The sequence below is a fragment of the Stegodyphus dumicola genome, chromosome X1, assembly GCF_044657685.1.
Source record: "Stegodyphus dumicola isolate Sdum_Otavi_A_Nest chromosome X1, ASM4465768v1".
Classification (NCBI taxonomy): Eukaryota; Metazoa; Arthropoda; class Arachnida; order Araneae; family Eresidae; genus Stegodyphus; species Stegodyphus dumicola.
Window position 1 is genome coordinate 169,469,238 of NC_140780.1, and position 20,994 is coordinate 169,490,231.

Below are 20,994 nucleotides of genomic sequence, written 5' to 3' on the forward strand. Positions count from 1 at the left end.
CTGACATATATCACAAAACTTTGAATTTTTCAAAGACCCTCCATTTAATTCTAAATGCAACTTGGTACGTCATAGCATTAAGATTCATGCAGATTTCAACAGTAAACCAACTGATGCTTTAATGAAACGATTTAATCAAAATTAATTTTTTTAAATTGAAAAAAAAACTGATTAACTTTTTAAGAACTGACCATCTACACTCTTAAATTCTCAGCTCAGTGAAGCAGCTGCATTCCAGCATTGGTCAACAGTAAGGTATCTTTTCCACCAAATAACAGAAGATGCCACACTCTTTCAGCCTCAGTTCTAATAAAGATGCTAATAATGATGAAGCCATTCTTGGAGCTCCCGACCCCAGAAAGTCTATACACACCTACAAAATGCTTAAGCTATCATTTTGCATATAAAATCTTCATACCTCTACTGCATTCTGATTTAATGATCAAGTAACCAGGGAGCCTTTCAATTTTAATTGCTTTAATGTTGCTGTTGTTGTTTTTCCTCCAGTTTCTGATGAAGTCAGACAAGATCCAAAAGACCGCTGACTCTAAGAAAGTCGAGCACAAGGATGGTATTGGAGTAAATATCCTCCCTAGAGAGGCCCAAGCAGCTTAATATGTGCTCGGCAGATGACTGATGTTCTTGGCACTTGACGATATGGCAAAGATTTTTCCTACCCTCTTCGAAAGAGAGGCTCATAACATGACAACTGGCAATATGTGACAGCACAGTTCAGAAGCACTTGTCACACTCAAGCGTTAGAGTCCAACCAGACTTGTTGCCCAGGTGCCAGAAATGGTTGGGGGCCGCCAACCACTTTACCATGATTTGTATTTAACAAATTTTCTCCATTCGTAATAAAGCTAATTTAAATTTTAAATTATGAAAGTTTAACTGAATATAAATAAAAGATTAATTATTGCTGCGAACTAATTTACAATATTATTTAAATTCCGAGAGCATATGTAATTTAAACGCAACTACCTAAAGCCATGAAAAAATATATTTAACAATAAAAAAAAAAAAAAAAATAAATAAAAAAAAATTTTTTTAATAATTTTTAAGACTAAATTAATTTGCATAAAGTGAATAATTGTTGAGCAGGCAGGAGACAGATCTTGTCAAGGAGAAGTTGCCTTCAAACTTAACTCTTCAATTACTCAATTCATGTTTCATCAGCCATATAGGCATGGGTGTAGTAATATTTAAAACCAAATGTAGTGAATTCATAAAGAAATTTTAACTATTAAAGAATTTCGAGAAATTTAGCAAGCAAGTCGACTATCAAACAAAAATATTAATTAAAAAGTATATTGCTAATGTAATTAATTAGAAAAAAGTAATTTAGAAACCCTTGCCTATTGGAATGTTTCCAGACACAAATTATGCATGTAAACCAAAATAAACTAAATACAATTTATAAAAATACAAAAATAATAAGAAAAAGGCAAGCAAATAGTAAGTTTTTAATTTACCTTGGAACTACATATTTTGTATCCTGGAGAGTGGAGTAGCATTTGCTAAACAAAGTGAGGTTGAGTAGTTTGTGTCTGCTAATTGTATAAATAGAGGACACTAGTTCTAAGCACAATTGAGTATTAAGCTGTTACCTGTGTGATCTATTGTAAACTCTTATGTAGTATAAAATGCTTGTTCTGTATGAAACAATGTTGCCAACTTTAAAGGATTGTAAAAATATTGCAAACTGTTACAGATTGTGAAAATATGTTGTAAACTGCCAAATTCGAAAATTTTAATGAATTAAAAGTTCGAATTAATATTTTAATTGAGTTCAATTAAATTTAAAAAATCATTTTTAAAAATACAAAATGAATGAAATGAATGTAATGTTTTCAGAGAAAATAATTCCAGATAGGTAAGGGCAAAATAGGAGGGAGTTAAAAGGCCAGCATTCCTTTGCTAGTTTGTCTGCCATTTCATTGCCACAAAGATCCACATGGGTTGGGATCTACTGAAATTAGATCTCATGATACTGAGAAATTAGGTGTAGTTTTTTTAGGACAGAGATACTAGGCTTATTGCCCACGTAAATCCAGTTATTAAGATGTTGAAGTGAGCTTCAGCTATCAGATAGGATCCAAAGATCTTCCAAATTATTCTGTTAGTATAGCCTTGAGTTCTAAATTGATTGCTATAATAATAATATAACTTCTGAAAATTGAACAGTGAACGGATTATGTTGACGAAGTGTCATTTCTCCTCGGGGGTCTCATAAATACAGCTACCTGCACAGTCAGCAATTTTGCTGACATCAGTGAAGATCATAATAACATGTTTGAGGATATTGTCTATTACCTCCAAGGCCTAACTGTCTAAGGTGGTCAGTAATATAATCTTTCTTATTTATAGGAGTGGAAAAGTTACAGCAAAAGCGAACCCTGGAGAGTTCCTCTGATGGGTCTAAACAGTAATGCAGTGAATGAGGCTCAACAGTTCAGAAAAGTAGGCTCTTGGAATCAACAATGCCAAAAGGGGTGTTTTTTTTTTAAAGTCTTTGTCAGTATTTTTATTTATTTAGGTATGCTGAAGTTTTACTGAATTGGCCATAGCTAGAGAGTTTGCTAAAGTATTTTACAAGACCAGCTAGTCTTCTAGCCTGAAGAGACTGTAAATCGGCCTCAAAAAGGGCTATTTCCATACGGTACCTGTGCCTCATCCCAGTAATAATACGGGCAACACTTAATTAAACTTTTTCTAATTTCTTCAGGTTGGAATCAGAGGCACAACAATAAACTGGAAACCCAAACTCGAGTACAGGACAAATGAGTGTCAAATAAGTAGTCCTGAGGGTAGTCGCATCAGCTCCCCAGTCCTTACCTGCAATGTATTTAAGAATGTTTAGTCGCTTTCTACTTTTCAGAACAATATGTTCAATATGCTTGTATAAAGTAAAGTAATTGCTTTAATTTCCACTTTGATCATTAGTGTTGTAGTACATAAAAAAACTTAAAAAATATCCAAAAATATAAAATACAAAAAAAATCTTTAAAATACTTCAAAATTTTTTCTTTAACTTATCTCAAGTTATGCTTGGTTCCTCTAATTTTTTCTTAAAATTTTATTATAAATTTTTCTTATTTATGCTTATTATTTTAATACTTATGATGTAGAGGTAGTTGGTGTATAACCAAAGTCAATCAGAAATAATTAATCTTTGGTTGTACAGTTTTAACCTGGTCGCTTCTGGTGCCAAGACACTGAAGTTCCCCAGGGTGCCGAAGTGCATTTTGCAGCTACGCCTAATATACAAAAATAATTCGAATATAATCTTCTTTATTCAATTATTTGGATTTTAGCATACATTACTTAAATGGTATAATATAAACAGAAAATTCTAATATTTTCAATAACACAAACACACGTGCGCACACACATCCTCACACACACACAAAATAATAATAATAATAATAATTATAATTAATTAATTAATTAAAAAACAAATAAAATTAATTAAAATTCAGTTTCTAATAATAAATATATTTATATGTTGAAAATATATCTATATAATAATAAAGTAAAAAAATTCAAGAATTTAAATATCAGTATGTATTATATCATATTGTCATACAAAATTTTACGACGACTGCACTGTGCATACATTTCTAAGCTCTGAATATGCATTGTAAGCATCATGCAGTTTACATTATTAGAATAAAACAGTAAATAAACATTCATAACAGTGCTAATGCTTAAGACATTCAATTATTTTTCACTGCACTCTTATATCATTTTCATGCATTTAAAATTTCAGTTAAAATGTTTCATTTCAGCATATCAAATAGGCTGCCAGTGACACTGCACTCCGGTATCACATTTGATACAGTCAGTAAACATAGTAAAACTAAATATATGATATCCTGTGAGCAAAGTGGTTATTGGGAAAAAAAAAAAAAAAAAAAACAGAAGTTGCAAACAGGAAAAATCTTACATGCAGATGCAGAACAATTACTAATGCTTTACTCATTACAATTATTTTTGAATTCCATTTCAAGGTTAGATTCTTACTCAAATATTCTAGATACAAAAAAAAAAAAAAAAAAAAAAAAAAAAAAAAAAAAAAAAAGTTATGAAAATATGAAATAAGTTCCATAATTTGTGAAGAGGAATAATGAAAGTATAAAAAAGAAAAGATAATTTAATACATGACAAATATCTAAACTATTAGTTAAGGTTATTAAACTGTTTATTACATTACACTTTTTCACAAGAAATACAGAAGATCATGCTTATTTTCCCATACAGCTATCATTAATGCATTTTATCTTTTCATCTGATATTTGTAAGTATCAAATAATGTAGTAGTTTGTTAATTATATAGTCACCTGGCGATGCTTTAATTTAAACACCTTAACTAGTTTTCTACTGACTTCAATGAGTTTTTCAACAAGTCTCATGAATGGAATACCTAAGCTACATTTCTGACTTGTTGCTTTTATTTTTGACTTGCTTCTTTCAGCGATTCCAACACTATCCCCTTACATTTCTTACCTATGGGCTTATGAGAAAAAATATTAAAGTATAAAATGAGAACTAAGAGAATTATCACACTCAATAATCTGTAAATAAAGGGACTGATAAAGGACAGTTTTACTGTAATTTAGATGCATGCATAGCACATGAATAATTAAAACATACCGTTAGTTATCAAAGATTGAAGAATAATCAGTTCGACCGCATAATAAGAATTTATTTTTTTCTCTCCATAATACAAAAATAAAAGCTGCATTAGTTGCCAGTTTAAGTACAAATACATTTAGAAAATTATATCTTATTTTTAATAAATCATTTTCCTTCATTAGGTTGTAAGGCTCTAAAAAAGGGGCAGGCTTACATACAGCTAAAAATACATATTGGACTTTTATGGCATCCCATTAGACGCAAAATGAACCAAATACAGAAACTGTCCATAACATTCTTTATTCTAAACATGGCCAGTTATAAAGCATTACACTGATAAATAACGAAATTACAAAATGTAATACAGTGAAACAAAACAATTACAATTTTTTAAATTACTAAATTGAAGTTTCCAAACATATGAATCACATTCTATTAGTATGAAAATGAAGAAGTTATAGTGACCAACAGGACTGTGAACATTCATTTTATGGATTTTATATGCATCTACAAGTATTACACCTACCTTAATAGATAAAACAAAAATTCATATGTACTTAATATCCATTACATTGTAAAACACAATACAAAACTGAAATTCATATGTACAGATTTTGAGCTTTACAAAGCAGCATTCAGATATTTAACTGGAAAACAACTAAGCTCACTAGAATACATCTGACGTTAAAACTTGCATAAAAAGTATCAACCAAAACTTATATAACTAAAAACTTACACTGAAGCAAACACAAAATGACTTAAAATTTTTTTTCACAGAAAAATGATGAAGATCTTTTAACACAAGTACTTTTTGCAATTTTTTGAATTGCATTTGCATAATACTCGGAAAGGGGTACAGCTGGGATCCGATTTCTCATATTTATCTGGGGGAAAAAAATAATGAAATGAAATATACTCCTAAAAATAACAAAAAGTGTCAAATATTGAAATGCAATATTACAATAAATACTTTGATTAAGTAAGATCTTTGAGTACCATAAGATTCTGTGCCATAGATCCAAATGGAAGAAAGCAATTTGGCACACAAATTAAAAATATTTAAGGGTTTTTCTGTTCTAAACAATGACAAGAACCTCAGCAGAAATTTTTATTCAAACCAAAATGAAAACCAGATTAATGATTAAAAAAATAAATTAAATTAAAAAAATCAGCATAGCACAGGAAAACAAACATAAAATAACAAAACAGTTCTAATTCAACCTTAAAAACAAAACAGTTCTAATTCAACCTCGTAAGACAACTTTTTTACTGCCTTTACACTAAATAAGGAATTTTTTAAATCGTTTGGACCATTTGTTAACAACAATCTCATGTTCCTGAAAGTACCCACATATTACGTTTAAAATATAATTTAGTAAAATAAATTTCTAAAAGTGGAGTTTGAAATACAATTTAAAAATTCAACATTAAGCTGAAAAAAAAAAGAGTTCTTGTAGTTGACAGGATCATAAAAATGTATTAATTGAAAGCTGTTACAAATATGAAACTATTTCAAATAGTAAAACTGCCTGAAGGTTGTCTCATTGTAAGTGCTTTTGACTTGTATTCCATGTGTTGCACAACATATTTTAAAGTAAGATGTGAACTTATATCTGAAGTCACTGCTCAGATGGCTGGAATAGGAGTAGTACTTCAATGGTTTAGCCTGCCAGAAAGAAGCCTTGACCTTACCACAATGGACTTCCTTATATGGGATACCTCAAAAACATTGTGCATTATGAAATGATTTTGGATTTTATAAACCTAGAAGATGATTTTATCAGTCATTAAGGCATCAAATGTTCCATATCTGGCAGGTGACAAAATGAACCACAATTAAAACTTATTAAATGACAATTCACAAGGTAAGGAAATACTTCAGATATTCCCTAGCAAAGAAGAGGAATGATTTTTATCATTTCACAGTTCTACAGAAGAATTCTCATACTTATACATAACAGTAATTTATTCTGACTACCAAAGTGGACAAGAAAAGTAATTCTCCCATACATGAAACATGAAGATATCAAATGTTTAGAATTTGGAAGAAACCATTTTAAGTAATGGCCAGCAACTTAAATGCAGGTTAAATGACTTCTGAACTGAAACAAAATACAACAGAAATAAGTAAAATTAGTTTTATATAGAAAGAATCTAAATAGCATCAAAATAATATTATGTCATCTGAACAGCACCAAAACAGTAAGCTTACAGAATATTTTGATGTTGAGACAACAGTAGAACATTACAGACAAACTGGAAGCAATCACCATAAAAGAAAAATTACAATAACTTTCAAGAAACTGCAAACTAACATAAGCATTATAAAATTTTTCCTTATTGTTCCTGTATTTTACTTTTAATATAAGAGAAAACCCATACATATTATAATGCAAACAGCATAATGCTTTTTTATACTTAAATCTACGGGATATATTAATATAGCATACAGAGTCGCATGAAAAATAAACATGAACTCTAAAAAATTTTCTTATTTACTGTAATAAGTTCTCTAACATAAAAATATTGTTTTAATAGCAGGTACAAAATCTTATAAATTAGAGAAAATAAATTAATTCGAATAAAACAAATTGAATTATAAAATAACAAAATACTAATTTTAGTGCTTGAGATTCAATTTCTACTTTTTATAACTGAAAACATGTTGAAAGAATTTAACATTTTTAAATGCATGAGCCTGGATGTAATTCTGAATGAACCTTTTTTTAATGCACATCAGTCTGTGTGAGTAGACTATTTTAGGAAAAAGTATATTGCCAAAGTCAGTTACATGACTAAATTTTCAAAAGCAAATTTCTAGAAGCTACCTTTCACAACAAATATGTTAAAATTTTAATTTAGCCAGCTTCAGTTTCAATATGGCTCCTAAAATTGGCATTCTTTGGTGCATATTTTTATCAAGAAACATAGTTTAAATATATAATTAAATTTTTAGGGGACAACTTTTTCATTAACTGAGTTTCCTTTGAACAGATTTTATTAGGATAAGGAGTAAACAACAAACGCTTTGGTAGAAGATCTATAAAAAATTTTATTTTCACCCATTTTTACGACAAGATAACGCAAGAAAAATGTCACTGTTTAAATACTACCTTATTTGACTCATTCCTTACGCTGGAGCCATGACTCCATGAACAATCATCCAAAAGGTATTGAATTATGATATCCCTTTTAAAATGCCCTGCACACATATACTAAATTCCGTTATCAACTAAAATACCTGTTCTAAAAAACGCATGTAACACCAGCTTTAATTTTACCTAACTTTTCTTCACAATCTACAGAAGAAATCTGATTCTCATAGTTTTAGCCTTCTTTTTCTTTAAAACAAATTCCTCATTAAATTAATTTTTCCCTTTTTGACAAATTTGAAAAATTTCAAATGATTTTCAAAAATTATTAAATTGATTTTCCAGAATTACTGTGATCTTTCTGCATTTTGAAAAGAGAATTTTTTTTCAGATACATGGGGGATTATGATCCGGATATAGGCAGAATTCCGGATTTTTACTTTCTCAAATCCAGAATTTCCAGATTTGTGAAATGTAGACTCTGTACTCAGCAAACCTGTAAAATTAATATTTAAAAAAATATTTTTAGAACAAATATAACATTCAAAGATTGCATAAGTTTAAAACAGTTTAGACTAGAAAGTTCAGGAGGAGGTCAAATTTCTTGTTAGAGCAAAGTTTGCCTTATGCAAAATAGTTATGTTGTTTGTCTTGTATAGAATAGGAAAAAACTGATATAGTAAAATTTTGGGTTAAATTATTTAGATTGAAAGATGATGGAAAACACAAATATCCACTATTGACAAAAATGATTAAATCTCTGTTACCTTGCTTGAATGGAACCAAAATTGAAAGTTCATTCAACTGTATTGGTGATATGTCAAAATGAAGAACATCCTTGAACAGTAATAACTTAGATGCTGTACAGATTGAAATGCTATTTATTCTCATTACACAAAACTACATATAAAGCTTTTGGCCAAAAAATCCTTCTGATGACTCATGGTGAAGGTTCTGGGGGATAATTTATTGCACAACTGAACAACTTATTAAAATTATTTACATTCCATGAACCATTCTTTTCTTTTTAGCATTTTCTTATCTCTAATGTCTCTTAAAATGCATAGTTCGAATCTAACACTTAGAAGGTTAAGCAAAAAAGCTATTGCCTACATCAAAATGGCCTTCTGACTGTATTGAATTTGAATCGATATTTTATTACTAGCCACGAAGAATGTAAATGCAGTAGTTCTCAGAACACCCATCCAAAAAAGCAAGCTTAACTTTTTAGTTCTTTTTTTAAATGTTGAGATAACCAAATATAAGCAACTATGTAACCTGCTGCAGAAAAGCACAAGTCATTTTTAATGAATTAGAACAAATTATACTTCTTGCTTCACTGATGAAATTCTTTAAAAAGATTTTAAAATTATGTGTGTATGCAAATATGTATGTGTTTTACATGAATACTCTGAAATTATATGGAATTTTACAGAACACTATTTTTCAGGATTTTTGAAATGCAGTCACAATCACTCCTGAAGATACAAAAAATCATTAACTCAAATACTCATGGTATTATTATACTCATATTATGAACTGATTAGGGATTAAATTGATACTGATTAGAAAGTGGCATGTGCCTGACTACTTTGTACAGCTTAAAACATTTCTTTAGTAATCATACTGTATAGCTCACTTGGGAGATTTCTTACAAAACAAGCTACATTCCTCTATTCCAGTATGAATTAATAAGTTCCAAAGCTAATTTTTGGCTACTTAAAACCAAATAAATCTGACGATTTCTTAATTTTTTTCTGTTTGGAAAATTATTATTCATAAGCTAAAAAACAAAATTCCTGTGAAAATCAGTGCTCTTTCAGCCGAAATTAGGGAAGATGGAAGAACTTTATTTCACTAGTAGAGTCAAATGGGAGGTATAAACATGGGTTATTAATAAATATTTTGGGAAACCATGCATTTTCAGAGTATATATAATTTTAGATTGTGTATGGAATCCTGACACTAGAGACACCAAAACAAAATGTTCAAAAGAAACAGGATAATTTTATACAGACAGAAATAAATGGGCTTTTTTTCTGGAGAGGGGGAGGTCATTCTCATTAATTTACAGATGTTAATCTCTAAAAAAGCTCCTCCAAATAGCCCAGAACGATGCAGAGAATGTAGTTATGGATTTTTTTTCTGTTGGAAAAATTACAGTAATATACGCAAAATCCAGCCGGTGACAGATTTGCATACAACTTCCTATGCAAATCTTATTCATTATGGTCTGACAGATCAGCGCATAAAGTTTGTAAACTATTTTTGGGACATCCTTAATATTACCTCATTATTTAAAATACTTCCTTTTCCTTAATGTTCTAAATATTATTTTAATGGATGAACATTTAAGTAAACAGTGAGTAAGGTAATTATTTTATACAAATTTATTAAAGGAATGCTATTTATTTAAATAGAATTTTTCATAAACAGATTTAAAAAAAAACTCGCAGGGTTCAAATATAATTGCTTTTTACATTTTGTTAAAGCTTTTACATTAAAATGTAAAAATAGGATAGAAAATACAATACTGTTTTAAATATGGGAACAACAGCTTCTTAACGAAAAAAAATTTTTTAAAAATATTTGAGACAAACACTTACAACAGCACATAATTTTAATTCCAAATATACATATTTCTGCATTATTTTGGAGTATATAGTTTTTTCACAGATAGAAAGAAATGATAGAAAGCTCTTTTGTAACGGTTTTTAAAAAAGCTTAAAAGACACTTTCAATAAATGAATATACACTGAAGTGCCACTGAATTAGGGATAGCAAGTCAATAACGAATTGGGCCTTCTTCTTGTCTTGATAATGGCTGCCACACGACTTGGCATAGATTCAATAAATTTGCGGAAGCATTCTACGGGAATGGCTTGCCAGACATTGAACAGAGCTGTCCATAACTGATGAAGGGTCACTAGTGTTGCATGATGTGGTTTCACACCTTTCTCCAAAATATCCGAAAGGTGCTCAGTAGGATTAGGTAAATAATTAGCTACCTAGAAGTCTCAACTTAATCAAGACTTCTAGGTAGCTAATTCATAACATAGAAGTTAGAGGTATGGGTATCCAACCAAGCAAATAGCTAACTGGGACCTGTGAGAGGTGCAGTTATCTTGCTGGAATACTCCATTCCCTTATAAACAACAGGACAACATAAATGAACGGAGATGATCCCCCAGCAATTCTACATGCCAAATCATATTGAGGGAGGCTGGTACAAATACCAAAGGTTCCACACACTGTCAAAGGAAAACACCCCAGATCATGACTGAGCTACCATAGCCTTGTACAGTTCCAACCAATCATACAGGATCCATGGCTTTAGGATCCTGATGGCATGTTCTCAAACTCCTGTTTAGTATTAAGCAGTCAGTATAGAGATTCATCACTTCATGCTGCTCGTTTCTAGTGCTGTAGAATCCATTCTCTGTGTTCTCTTGCTCAGACAAGACGTGTAGCTCAATGACATGCATTGAACAATGATACTCTTGTGGGTTTACGGCTCTCGGCGCAAATGCATAAAGTCAAGCGAGCATTGCATGATTCATTTGCTGACTATATGACCTATGCCCCGATTCAGCTGGTTGGTAATTTGAGTTCGTTTGGCTTTGTTGGCTATGTGCAATACGAATGAGCTATTTCACACCATGCTCATCCGAGGCTAATTGTCCTTTGCAATTTTTTAGATCGCTACTTTCTTTTCCCACTATCCGTGTATTCTCAGTGTACTCTTGTCACTGTTGACTTTGAAAATCCTAGCCCTTTGACAATTTCTGAATTGAATGGCCCATGCATCGAGCTGTCCTCGATCGAAAGTGTCTAAATCAGAAGCTTTACCCATACTAGCAACTGAAACGACTGATTAACAACAGCCATAGAACTAGCTAAACATACAGTTATCACAACACCCTCACGTGAGTATAAATGCAGCACAACACTATAAAATTTGCATAGCCATGGCTATCCCTAATTCAGTGGCACTTCAGTGTATTACTTCAGAATAATGGCAGAATATATTGCTTTAGAATATAATACTAAACATTTTTTTTTTTTAATTTCAAGAAATTTCATGAAATAACACATAAAAAATCAAAGATTTCCAAAACTATGGACAAAAAATACATTTTTTGCATAAAAATGAATTTCAAATGCTATGCCACTGGAGTACTCATTTCATGCAAATATTTTCGACACCAAGGCTTCTTTTGTGTGTTTATCTGGGTAGTTTTATGCATGTCCAGGCTTATTACTATCATTATGAACAGTATGTAACATCACTAGTAAACACTCATTCTATGTGAAACTGCATTCTGTAAGATATGACTTCATTCGATATTGATGTACAATGATAACATGTCTCATTTTTCATGCAAGTTTCTCTACAGCCCACTTTACAAAGGAACTCCAATCCATAAAAGGCAGAATTATCAGAAGTGATGCTTTGTTTTCATAAAAAAAGAAGGCAGTTCTCAAACCTCTATTTTGCCTGTCATACAGACCCCAACTGTTTCTCCAGATATGGCTGAATATTCGAAACAGCTGCCATCATCATGAAATCCAAACTTTTGTGCCATATCCTGAATACTTATTCAGTATAATTGTTGAAATGGACTTCTTTCTCTAAAAGCAATAAATTGTTTATCTCTAATTTAACAGCTGCATTAGGACTAAAAAAATACACATTGCCTACTGACAGTCTCACCAGTGGTCAGAGTTCATAGCCACATTTTAGTTAAAAAAAATAAGCACCTATAAGCACATTTCAAGCACATTTTAAGAAAAAAAATAAGCACCTGTCCAATTACATCATACACAACTGCATAACCTTAAAAATTAGACTTGTAATTTAAAATATGAGAAATGCAGTATTTATTAAGAGAGAATAAGCATTACCTCAACCATGGAAAATAATTACTTTTTTTTTTTTTTTTAAATAACAGTTCAATTTACAGAACTAGTTTACAATGAGAGGGAAAAAAAACTATTCAGAACTAAACTATATTATAAGATTTAATGATGAAATTTCAGTTCAAAATAGAGAAAATAAATAATAATAAGGCATATTTATTGTATTCGCTTGGAACCTAATAATAAATACAATTTATTTTCCACTCATATTGATATTTAAATAATTTAAATCTAAATTCTGAACATTTTCTAACTTTTCATTGTATATCAGTTTTCCCTTAACAGATATTGCAAGCAAAGTAATTTAAGTAAAAAAGAGCGAACATTTCTGAAATCAAAAGAAAGAAATTTGCTTCATGCAGTCATCCTTTAACAATAAAAGCTTAACTAACCCGCATACTTGGAAATTGGCGAATATTGGACAGTCAAGCGTAACTTAAAAAAGAGGAGCGGATGGGGAGGTAGATTGTAGCCGCTCTTTAGATTTTCCCGCTAAATAAATGCTTTTGACATTTCGATATGTGCATCATATAAACGGAACTAAAAAATATTCTGCTTAGCAAGCACAGTAAAGCGCTTTTAAGTGTTCATAAATAAATCTCGGACTGAACATCAAAATTAATTATCTCTGCAAAATATCGCAAACGTTACTGCGCAATACGTGAGCCGTGAATTACGTGATATTACACAATCGGAATCAACAGCTGCAGGTATTGGGAGAATAAAGAACTAAATAACTGGGGTGTTTTTCATTCTAATTTTCAAAAGACGGCGTTAAATTTCCGGAATAGAATCCTTCTTCGCTTGGGTTGGTAGACCGCAGAACTTTTAGTCCTATTCAATCCAGATAGGAAAGTGACAAAAAAAAAAAAAAAAGTCTATTGCTTGTTTTGCAGCAAATATTCAAGCTTTTGCGGGGAAAGGGGAGAACCTCCCAACCTTTATACTGTATAATGTATTGGCCAAAAAAATGAAAGCCATTCCAAATATTATTCCTTAGAAAGCTAATCTGTGTTAAAACACAACCATTTTTGGAAGTTTACTATACTTCAGCAGTTACTGCAACTATGTTATTATAAACATTTATACATATACTCATAATATAAGCATAACGATCATAATAAACATGAATATGAACTGACCAAGCTGAACGAGAATGCAAATTTTTAAGATCTTGATAGAAATTCAAACGTGTGTAGTATTTGGGTGGGAGGAAAAGAATGCCGAATGTACCAGAATTTTCTACTGCTTTCCCAACTCTTTGACCAATAGAAAGATGGGCACCTGTCTGTACTCTTCATGCACACCAAAGGTTATGTTAATGCAGAGAAAGGGGGAAAAGCTGTTTCTGGGAATATGATTCACCATCTGACATTCCATATTAGGAAGAAGAGTTGTTTATTTAGTTTCGGCTTTGGTAGAGGGAAAAAAAAGCGCGTTCATTAAAAAAATAAGCACTAAAAACAAAAAAATAAGGGCTTTAAAGAAAAAGTAAGCACCTATAAGGGCCTTTATATTTTATTTTCAAATATAAGGACTTATAAGCACTTATAAGCACCACTACGAACCCTGAGTGGTTGAGTTGTTAAGGCTGCTGAATACTAGTTGTTTGACCTGGGTTTGGGCGAATCCAAACCAATGGGCTGGCTGCATGGTTGATTTTCCCCATGTATAAAGTGAATACGAGCCAGTGTCCTTAGCAAGTCCTCCATAAAGACATACCTTCCCTTAGGCACATAAGCCTCGTGTGCTTTGCCATAAACAAATAGCATTCTCTAATGGCAGTAAATTTACCATTGATGTGATTACTCTGCCGAGTTTTCTGTCATCAGTATAGATAGTCACTGACAGAATTTCGAGCTTTTTTAAATGAATAGTAACCCAAATAAACTTCAACATTTTATTCTTCCCATAAGCTTGAAGACGACTCATTATTTAACCTAAACACACGTCCACATGTCTTATGTAATAAATGCCTGATGCCTATGAATCTAAATCTGCTTACTTGTTACCAAAAATGTATCTACTTTCTGCATTTGACCAATTTGTCTCTGAAACTTACACAGGATTTGTACACATTTCCGCACATGGAAATTAAGTACTTTTAAGGACCATTAATGAAAAAATTAAGGACCTATAAGCAAATGGGAACTGAATAAATTCAATTAAAAATATTATCTATGCTGAACTTCACTTTTGTAATACCATCCTAAAAATAAAATAGATCCATAAGTAGGATGCATTATTATTAAACATAATTAACATAATTATAAACAAGTTTGAGAATAAAATAAACTTTATGAAATTTATCAAGTAACATTAAATATTTTATACTCACAATAATTGGACATATTTGAAAGAAGATAAGTGACATTTTATTTAGGTTTTACTAACAGTTAGCTTTATGTTGATTTTTTTTTTTTTTTTTGTCTCATTTTGTCACGTACTTGCTCAGTCTAGGGGTTTAGTAAATAGTAAGTAGATTTTATGTCAAGCAGCATAAAGTGAGAATTAAAATCACAATTAGCATGATTCAAAACAAAAGACTGGCTGTTGTCGCCATTCCTGCTTGCCTAAAGAGAGACCTGCTGATCAGAACAAACATGAAAGACCTGATATAAACACAGTTCACAAGTTTTGAAAGTTAGCTGGGCTCTGTCTGACGCAGTTAGTGTCAAAGTTCTTGCAGAGTTCCAAAGGTTGTAATTCAGTTAATATAGTTTAAGGTCCTAATAATGCACTAAAGCACCAGAGGTGACAAGTTGTTTTGCATTATTTTAAGTCTCACTAGATGCGAAGAATAGGTTTACACGAATTTTTACATTTTTGTGTTTTAACTTGTGACCACAATAAGGGTTAATGAAAGGCAATGACTCGCTTTAAAATGTGGAGATAATTTTCAAAGGTAACCAGTTAGTTATAAGTAATTAAATTAGGTATTAGATAACAGTCATTATGGATTTACATGAGCACTATTAAATTTTATTTATTTTTAACAATATTTGTTAAAAAAGCTCTATTAAATAACAATCGAATAAAATTTCACAGTTTAATACATGTAATTTATGGCATTGATTCTTAAACAATATTAGGATAATTATACATTAAAAGCTACAAAATATTTATGTTTTGTAGCAACAACATTCAATAAAATATTTATGCATCTTTTTAATTTGAAGCCTTCCCAGATATTTTGGCTAATTTATATCCATTTCCTTCTCTTTAAGCATCTTTTCTAAACAGTTAGAACTTTGACTCAATATGCAAGACAATGTTCTCACTAGTTTCTACGTGTTGTAATTCCTAACCTGTCAACCTTTCCAAAATGTACCTATGAGGGTTTACTTGATCTGGTAAAAGTTAAATAGACCAAAACCCTCCATACAGAGGTGAAGTAAATTATCGCTATGTGTACAAAGATTTAAATAAGCTTCTTATTTAAAAAGAACTCAGAACATACAGGCATGTTCTTATGCTAAATAAATCAATTACAACTTGTGACGATGTAATTAAACAAGAATCAAATTCAAACTAAAAATATGGACTAGTGAACAAAGACTATACAATTTAATTTCATTTTAAGCTGACTCAGTAACTTTATCATCATAACAAATTCAAATGTCAGCAGCAGTAATGTAAAGACGAACAATTAGAAATTATCACAGCTGGCAGGAACTAATGAAGGGAGCGAGTGAAGGTCATAAATACACTATTGTCTTACACTCCAAAAACCTTAGTTTAAAAACTGTCTAAGTAATTTGCATTCTGGTGAGAAAATAGAAATGGGAAATTATAGTAAAGGTTGAAATTTTAACCAACTGGGTAATTTACATAATATCTGTACATATGTTTAAAGTATAATTTCCCTTTCTCTTAATGTATTCACTTCTTTCTTTCACGCTTCCTTTCCACTTTAGAATTTTTGGATTTAATGAAAGATTTTTGTTTTTCTAAAAACACTTAATGCATTTAGAATGTATAGAGAAAGCTGCTAATTTTATTTCTTTAGTAATATGAACATTCTGAAGAAATATGAAATATATATGGTAAGGTTCAGTTAGAGCTGGTGTGACAGAATTTTTAGAATTTAGTTACATATCAAGCAACAAAATCTAGAAATGTCTAAATTTTAGAATTTATAAAGGCACCAGGCAGCAGAATTTAGGATCCACAGAGATTGTATCAGATGGGAAAATGCATAGCACCATCCTTGTGTATGATGCATTAAGACATAGTAGATGAATCGTTTAAATAGTCAGTTTTCAATTTCTTTATTAATAAGAAAATTCTCTTCTATACTGTCTGTCCATATGATAAGATTAGCATTTTTGATATTTTATGCCTGTGTCTAGTGAAAAGTAGAGAAAATAAAGTGAAGGTAAAACTGTTAAGAAAAATATTCTAGTATCAGAAGTAAAACATTCAACTATTACGTTTTTATTGTTCTTTCAGATGTTCTCTAAAAAGGAAGGAATTATGTATGGATTAACACCATGGAGATATTTTTCATTTCGTCACATATTTCTCGAATCTTCTAGAATCATGGGTCTATAAATCTTGCCTTCAAATCCTTCTAAACTTTCCAAGCTGCAATATCTAAAATCCTAAAGAAAAATTATCCTTACCATTTCTGTAACAGCAAAAAGCCAGAAATATTTTGGGGGAAAAAAGGGAGGGGGGAAGTGTAAAATTAATTTTATAGAGAAAACTGATGCATATTCTGAGAATTCTGAATATTCTGAGACATGAGAAAACTCTTACCATGAAAAAATTAAAAAGACATTTTCAATTAATTACATAGCTATTTTCCTTTTGCTAAGAACTGTTTTGTAAACTGTGCTTTATAGTGTTATACCTTGCTTATTTTTCAGATTCAAAATATTGTATAATAAGTGGCCAAAATGGAACTTTATAATACAACAGCAAAAAATAAAAATGCTTTATTTTAATGTTATTTCTTAAATTTAATTACAATATATTACCATTACTTTAATGGAATTTATCAATGTTACAATGTTTTAAAAAAATCATCGAAAAATTCCCAGATCTCGGAATTAAAAATTTTCTATAGAAACTAATCTTAAAAAATCGCCAAAATGTTGATAAGTCACCAAATTTAGAGCAATTTAATAAAAGAATTCACATCCCCAAAAGTGAAAAGTTGTTTAAGAGCTCTTTACTAGAAAAAATGAAATAATTTCGAAATGCTTGTGTTGCACTTCTTGCTCAGAAACTCAATCCAACCATTTATATTAGAAATAGGAACAAATTATAACCCATGAATGCATTCACCCATTCAAAAGATAACGATATTTGTCAGCGAATTGTGAAAAATATTCCTCCAAAATGCTAATTCACACTCAAAATGGCAGTTGTAAAAACAGACAGAAATTTCAGATGATTAAAATTAAGGACTTTCTGCTGATTTTGGGCTGAAATTAAGGACTTTTAAGGACAAAAATTGATTCAAAAAAAGTTAAGGACTTTTAAGGACTGTACAAACCTTGCTAGAAAGACCATTCAAATAACTGAATATTAATACTCATAAATGAAATAATGAAAGATGCAACAGGTTACAGGATCTAAATTTTTCGATGTTTCCTTTTATTTATCTTTAGAAGAAAATAAATACTCCAGTGAGATATTATCAACAGCTTATAACAACTTCATCCACATTTGTGTTTGAAATTTTGTGACCATTTTCAACATATTTACATTCAATTTTTAGGTAAAATATTCACAGGTAACACACCACTATATTTGAAGGATAAAATTCCACTGAATCCAACTAAAGTCCTCTCAGCAAGTTTTTTGTGCTAATAAATATATATCATGCATATTCATAACAATTTCATCTACCCCAAAGCCATCAAAATCATTTTATTTTTATTCACCATTTAATTTCTACACCTAAATTATGAAGAAGTACTAATTGATACTATTAGAACAGAAAAGTGCTTTTTATAGGTATGTCAAAAGTGAGTCAATGGGCAAATATGGTTAAGTTTTAAAACAAGTTTAGGTGATAAAATCCTAAAAGTCATGAAGTTAAAGGAAAATTTATTTTAAAGTATTAAGATATGTACAGAACAAAATGCATTTGGGTCAGAAATGTTTGAATGTTAATTTATAGAAATCAGTGTGATTTTCACCTCTTCTAAATATTTCATAGAAGCAGCTGCACCAATATTTATGAATTAACAAATAATTACAAACTACGTAACAGCTTTAAATTACTAGAAATCTATTACAAAATTATTTACACCTAATTCCTCTTTTTTTTTTACAATAATAAAATGCAAAGTAAAAAATACTATACCACAATTCTTAAGCATTTTGTAGTCAAATGTCAGTTCTTCCCCACGAAGAATTTTCCTCTTAGCAAAAAATGCAAGTCGTGGCAGTTTTGGATCTGGCTGATTAATCCAGACAGCAAACACATGAAGATTTGGATCACACTGGAAAAAGTGTCATATGTTAGTAAAAGTCAGTACTAATTACGACAGTGAAGAGATTTTTTTGAAAACTAAAAAAAGTAAATTTTTTATGACAATGCACTCGAAGTTAATGATTTTTTGAAAATTTATATATACAATGAGCTATTACCTTTCTTAACATAAGCTTTAAAGCTTTCTTAAACATTTTTCACTCATTTATTTAATTTGATTATCACCACAAAAAATTTAAATGTTCTAATTTTCTTTCTAAAAATAATTCTGGTGGAAACACAATGTGAAACTGTATGTTATCAGTAAGCATGAAACTTCATAATTAACTATCTATATATAAGTGTTAACCAGTATAAATTTACTATTGCATTAAGTTTGAGCACATTCAATCCAGCTTTTTGGATAACATGTTAAAGCGAATGTATGTACTATTTGTCTTCAGGCATTATCGGAATTCATTACCAAAAAACTGAAAATTAATGTGGATGGGAGGAACCTGACCCAAAAACAAGAAGCTTACATATGGAAAATACCTGCTGCAGTACACTTGTCACAAAACTCACAGTAACAAATAACAGCTGGATAGCTTGTAGCCACTAGAAATGTGAATCAAAAGTAAGATATTTCATTGGATCCTTATGAAAGAAGTTGTGCACAAATTTCCTCTCATAAAGCTTTTAGCCAAATACCTAAAAGTAACCGTGTTGCCAAAAAAGATTATTTCCTTGGTACATGATTGGTTTTCGATAACCTTATTAAAATTTATTTACCTTATGTGACCTCATTATAGACTTTCATTCAAACAATGCAGATCTTCTCTTCTACTCCAGATAAGTCAGCAGCCAAGAGGTAAAGTCACAGAGTACTTATAGTTCAACCCTGATTCAAATACTAGTGAATGCCACTGCATGAGAGTTTTCATAATTTTCCCTATGTGTAATACGGATAGGAGCCTTTTCCTTAGAAAATCATTATTCTCAAGTCATACTTAACCAAATAGCTCTCACAAGCTTTGCCAACAAACCAAACCAAACCTTTCTACTCCCCTATCCTCCTCACAAGATGTTTCATGAATCAATTTGAACACTCATTAAAAATTTTTCACAGACTGTTAGGCTTTTTAACTTCTGAATAAAAAGTCTTAGCATTAGATAATTTAAGTTAACAAGCCAGTAAATGCATCAGCATAATCTTTCCCTGGCTTTATTAATGCCATCATCAACATAAATAAATAAACTCCACAAAAAGTTTTTCACCGCTTTAAATAGTTTGAGTAGGTCCATACTTTAGCTTGTAAGCTGCACTAATTCATCATAAATTAAATAAAGCCAGGTCATTAGGTAGCATTTTAGTTAGCTGAATAATGTGAAGAAGAAAATCAAAGATAATAATACACAATGAGAGATACTACAAATGCTTCTGAACTTGCTTTCATAATATCTACATCAAGTGTTCTTCAATTCTGTTGTAACTCCTCCATAACTTCTGGGAATAATGCAGGTAAAATTTGTGTCTTTTTCCTAGGTCATGCTTTCTGAGGAATTTCTTTCACTGCATATTGACAGATTTCAATCCTTTGCAGCTGCAATGAATGGAGGCATAAGCATAGACACAAAAGTAATTTTCAGAACATGTTTTCTTGCATCAGACACTAAATTTCATCCCAACAATCTTATTTTCCTATCACTCCCATCAGATACTATTGATTCCAACATCAACTTAAGTGATGTCATCAGGTTGCTATAAAAATTTCATTTCTTAAATATAACATGTACTTCAATGAGTTTGTTCAGACAAAAAATTTGATATTTCACTTGAAATGAATATAAGAAAAAATTCAATAGTAAGCTGAAAAATCTCATTTTTTTTCCCACTCAATCAATAGACCCACGTAA

At 30.6% G+C, this 20,994-nt stretch overlaps 1 protein-coding gene across 3 annotated transcripts in view; it reads right to left on the bottom strand.

Moving 5' to 3' along the window:
* Nucleotides 1-4,922: 4,922 nt before the first annotated feature.
* Nucleotides 4,923-20,994, bottom strand: part of LOC118205485 (histone-lysine N-methyltransferase SUV39H2-like) — an 89,208-nt gene continuing 73,136 nt past the window's right edge. For 2 of the 3 annotated variants that reach the window (XM_035377770.2, XM_085808345.1), the window contains exons 7-8: nt 18,970-19,108; nt 4,923-5,522 (exon numbers count right to left, since the gene is read on the bottom strand). In XM_035377770.2, coding sequence (XP_035233661.1) covers nt 5,434-5,522; nt 18,970-19,108 — 228 coding nt within the window. In that variant the 3' untranslated portion in view covers nt 4,923-5,433. The other variant, XM_085808344.1, reaches the window with a different exon arrangement.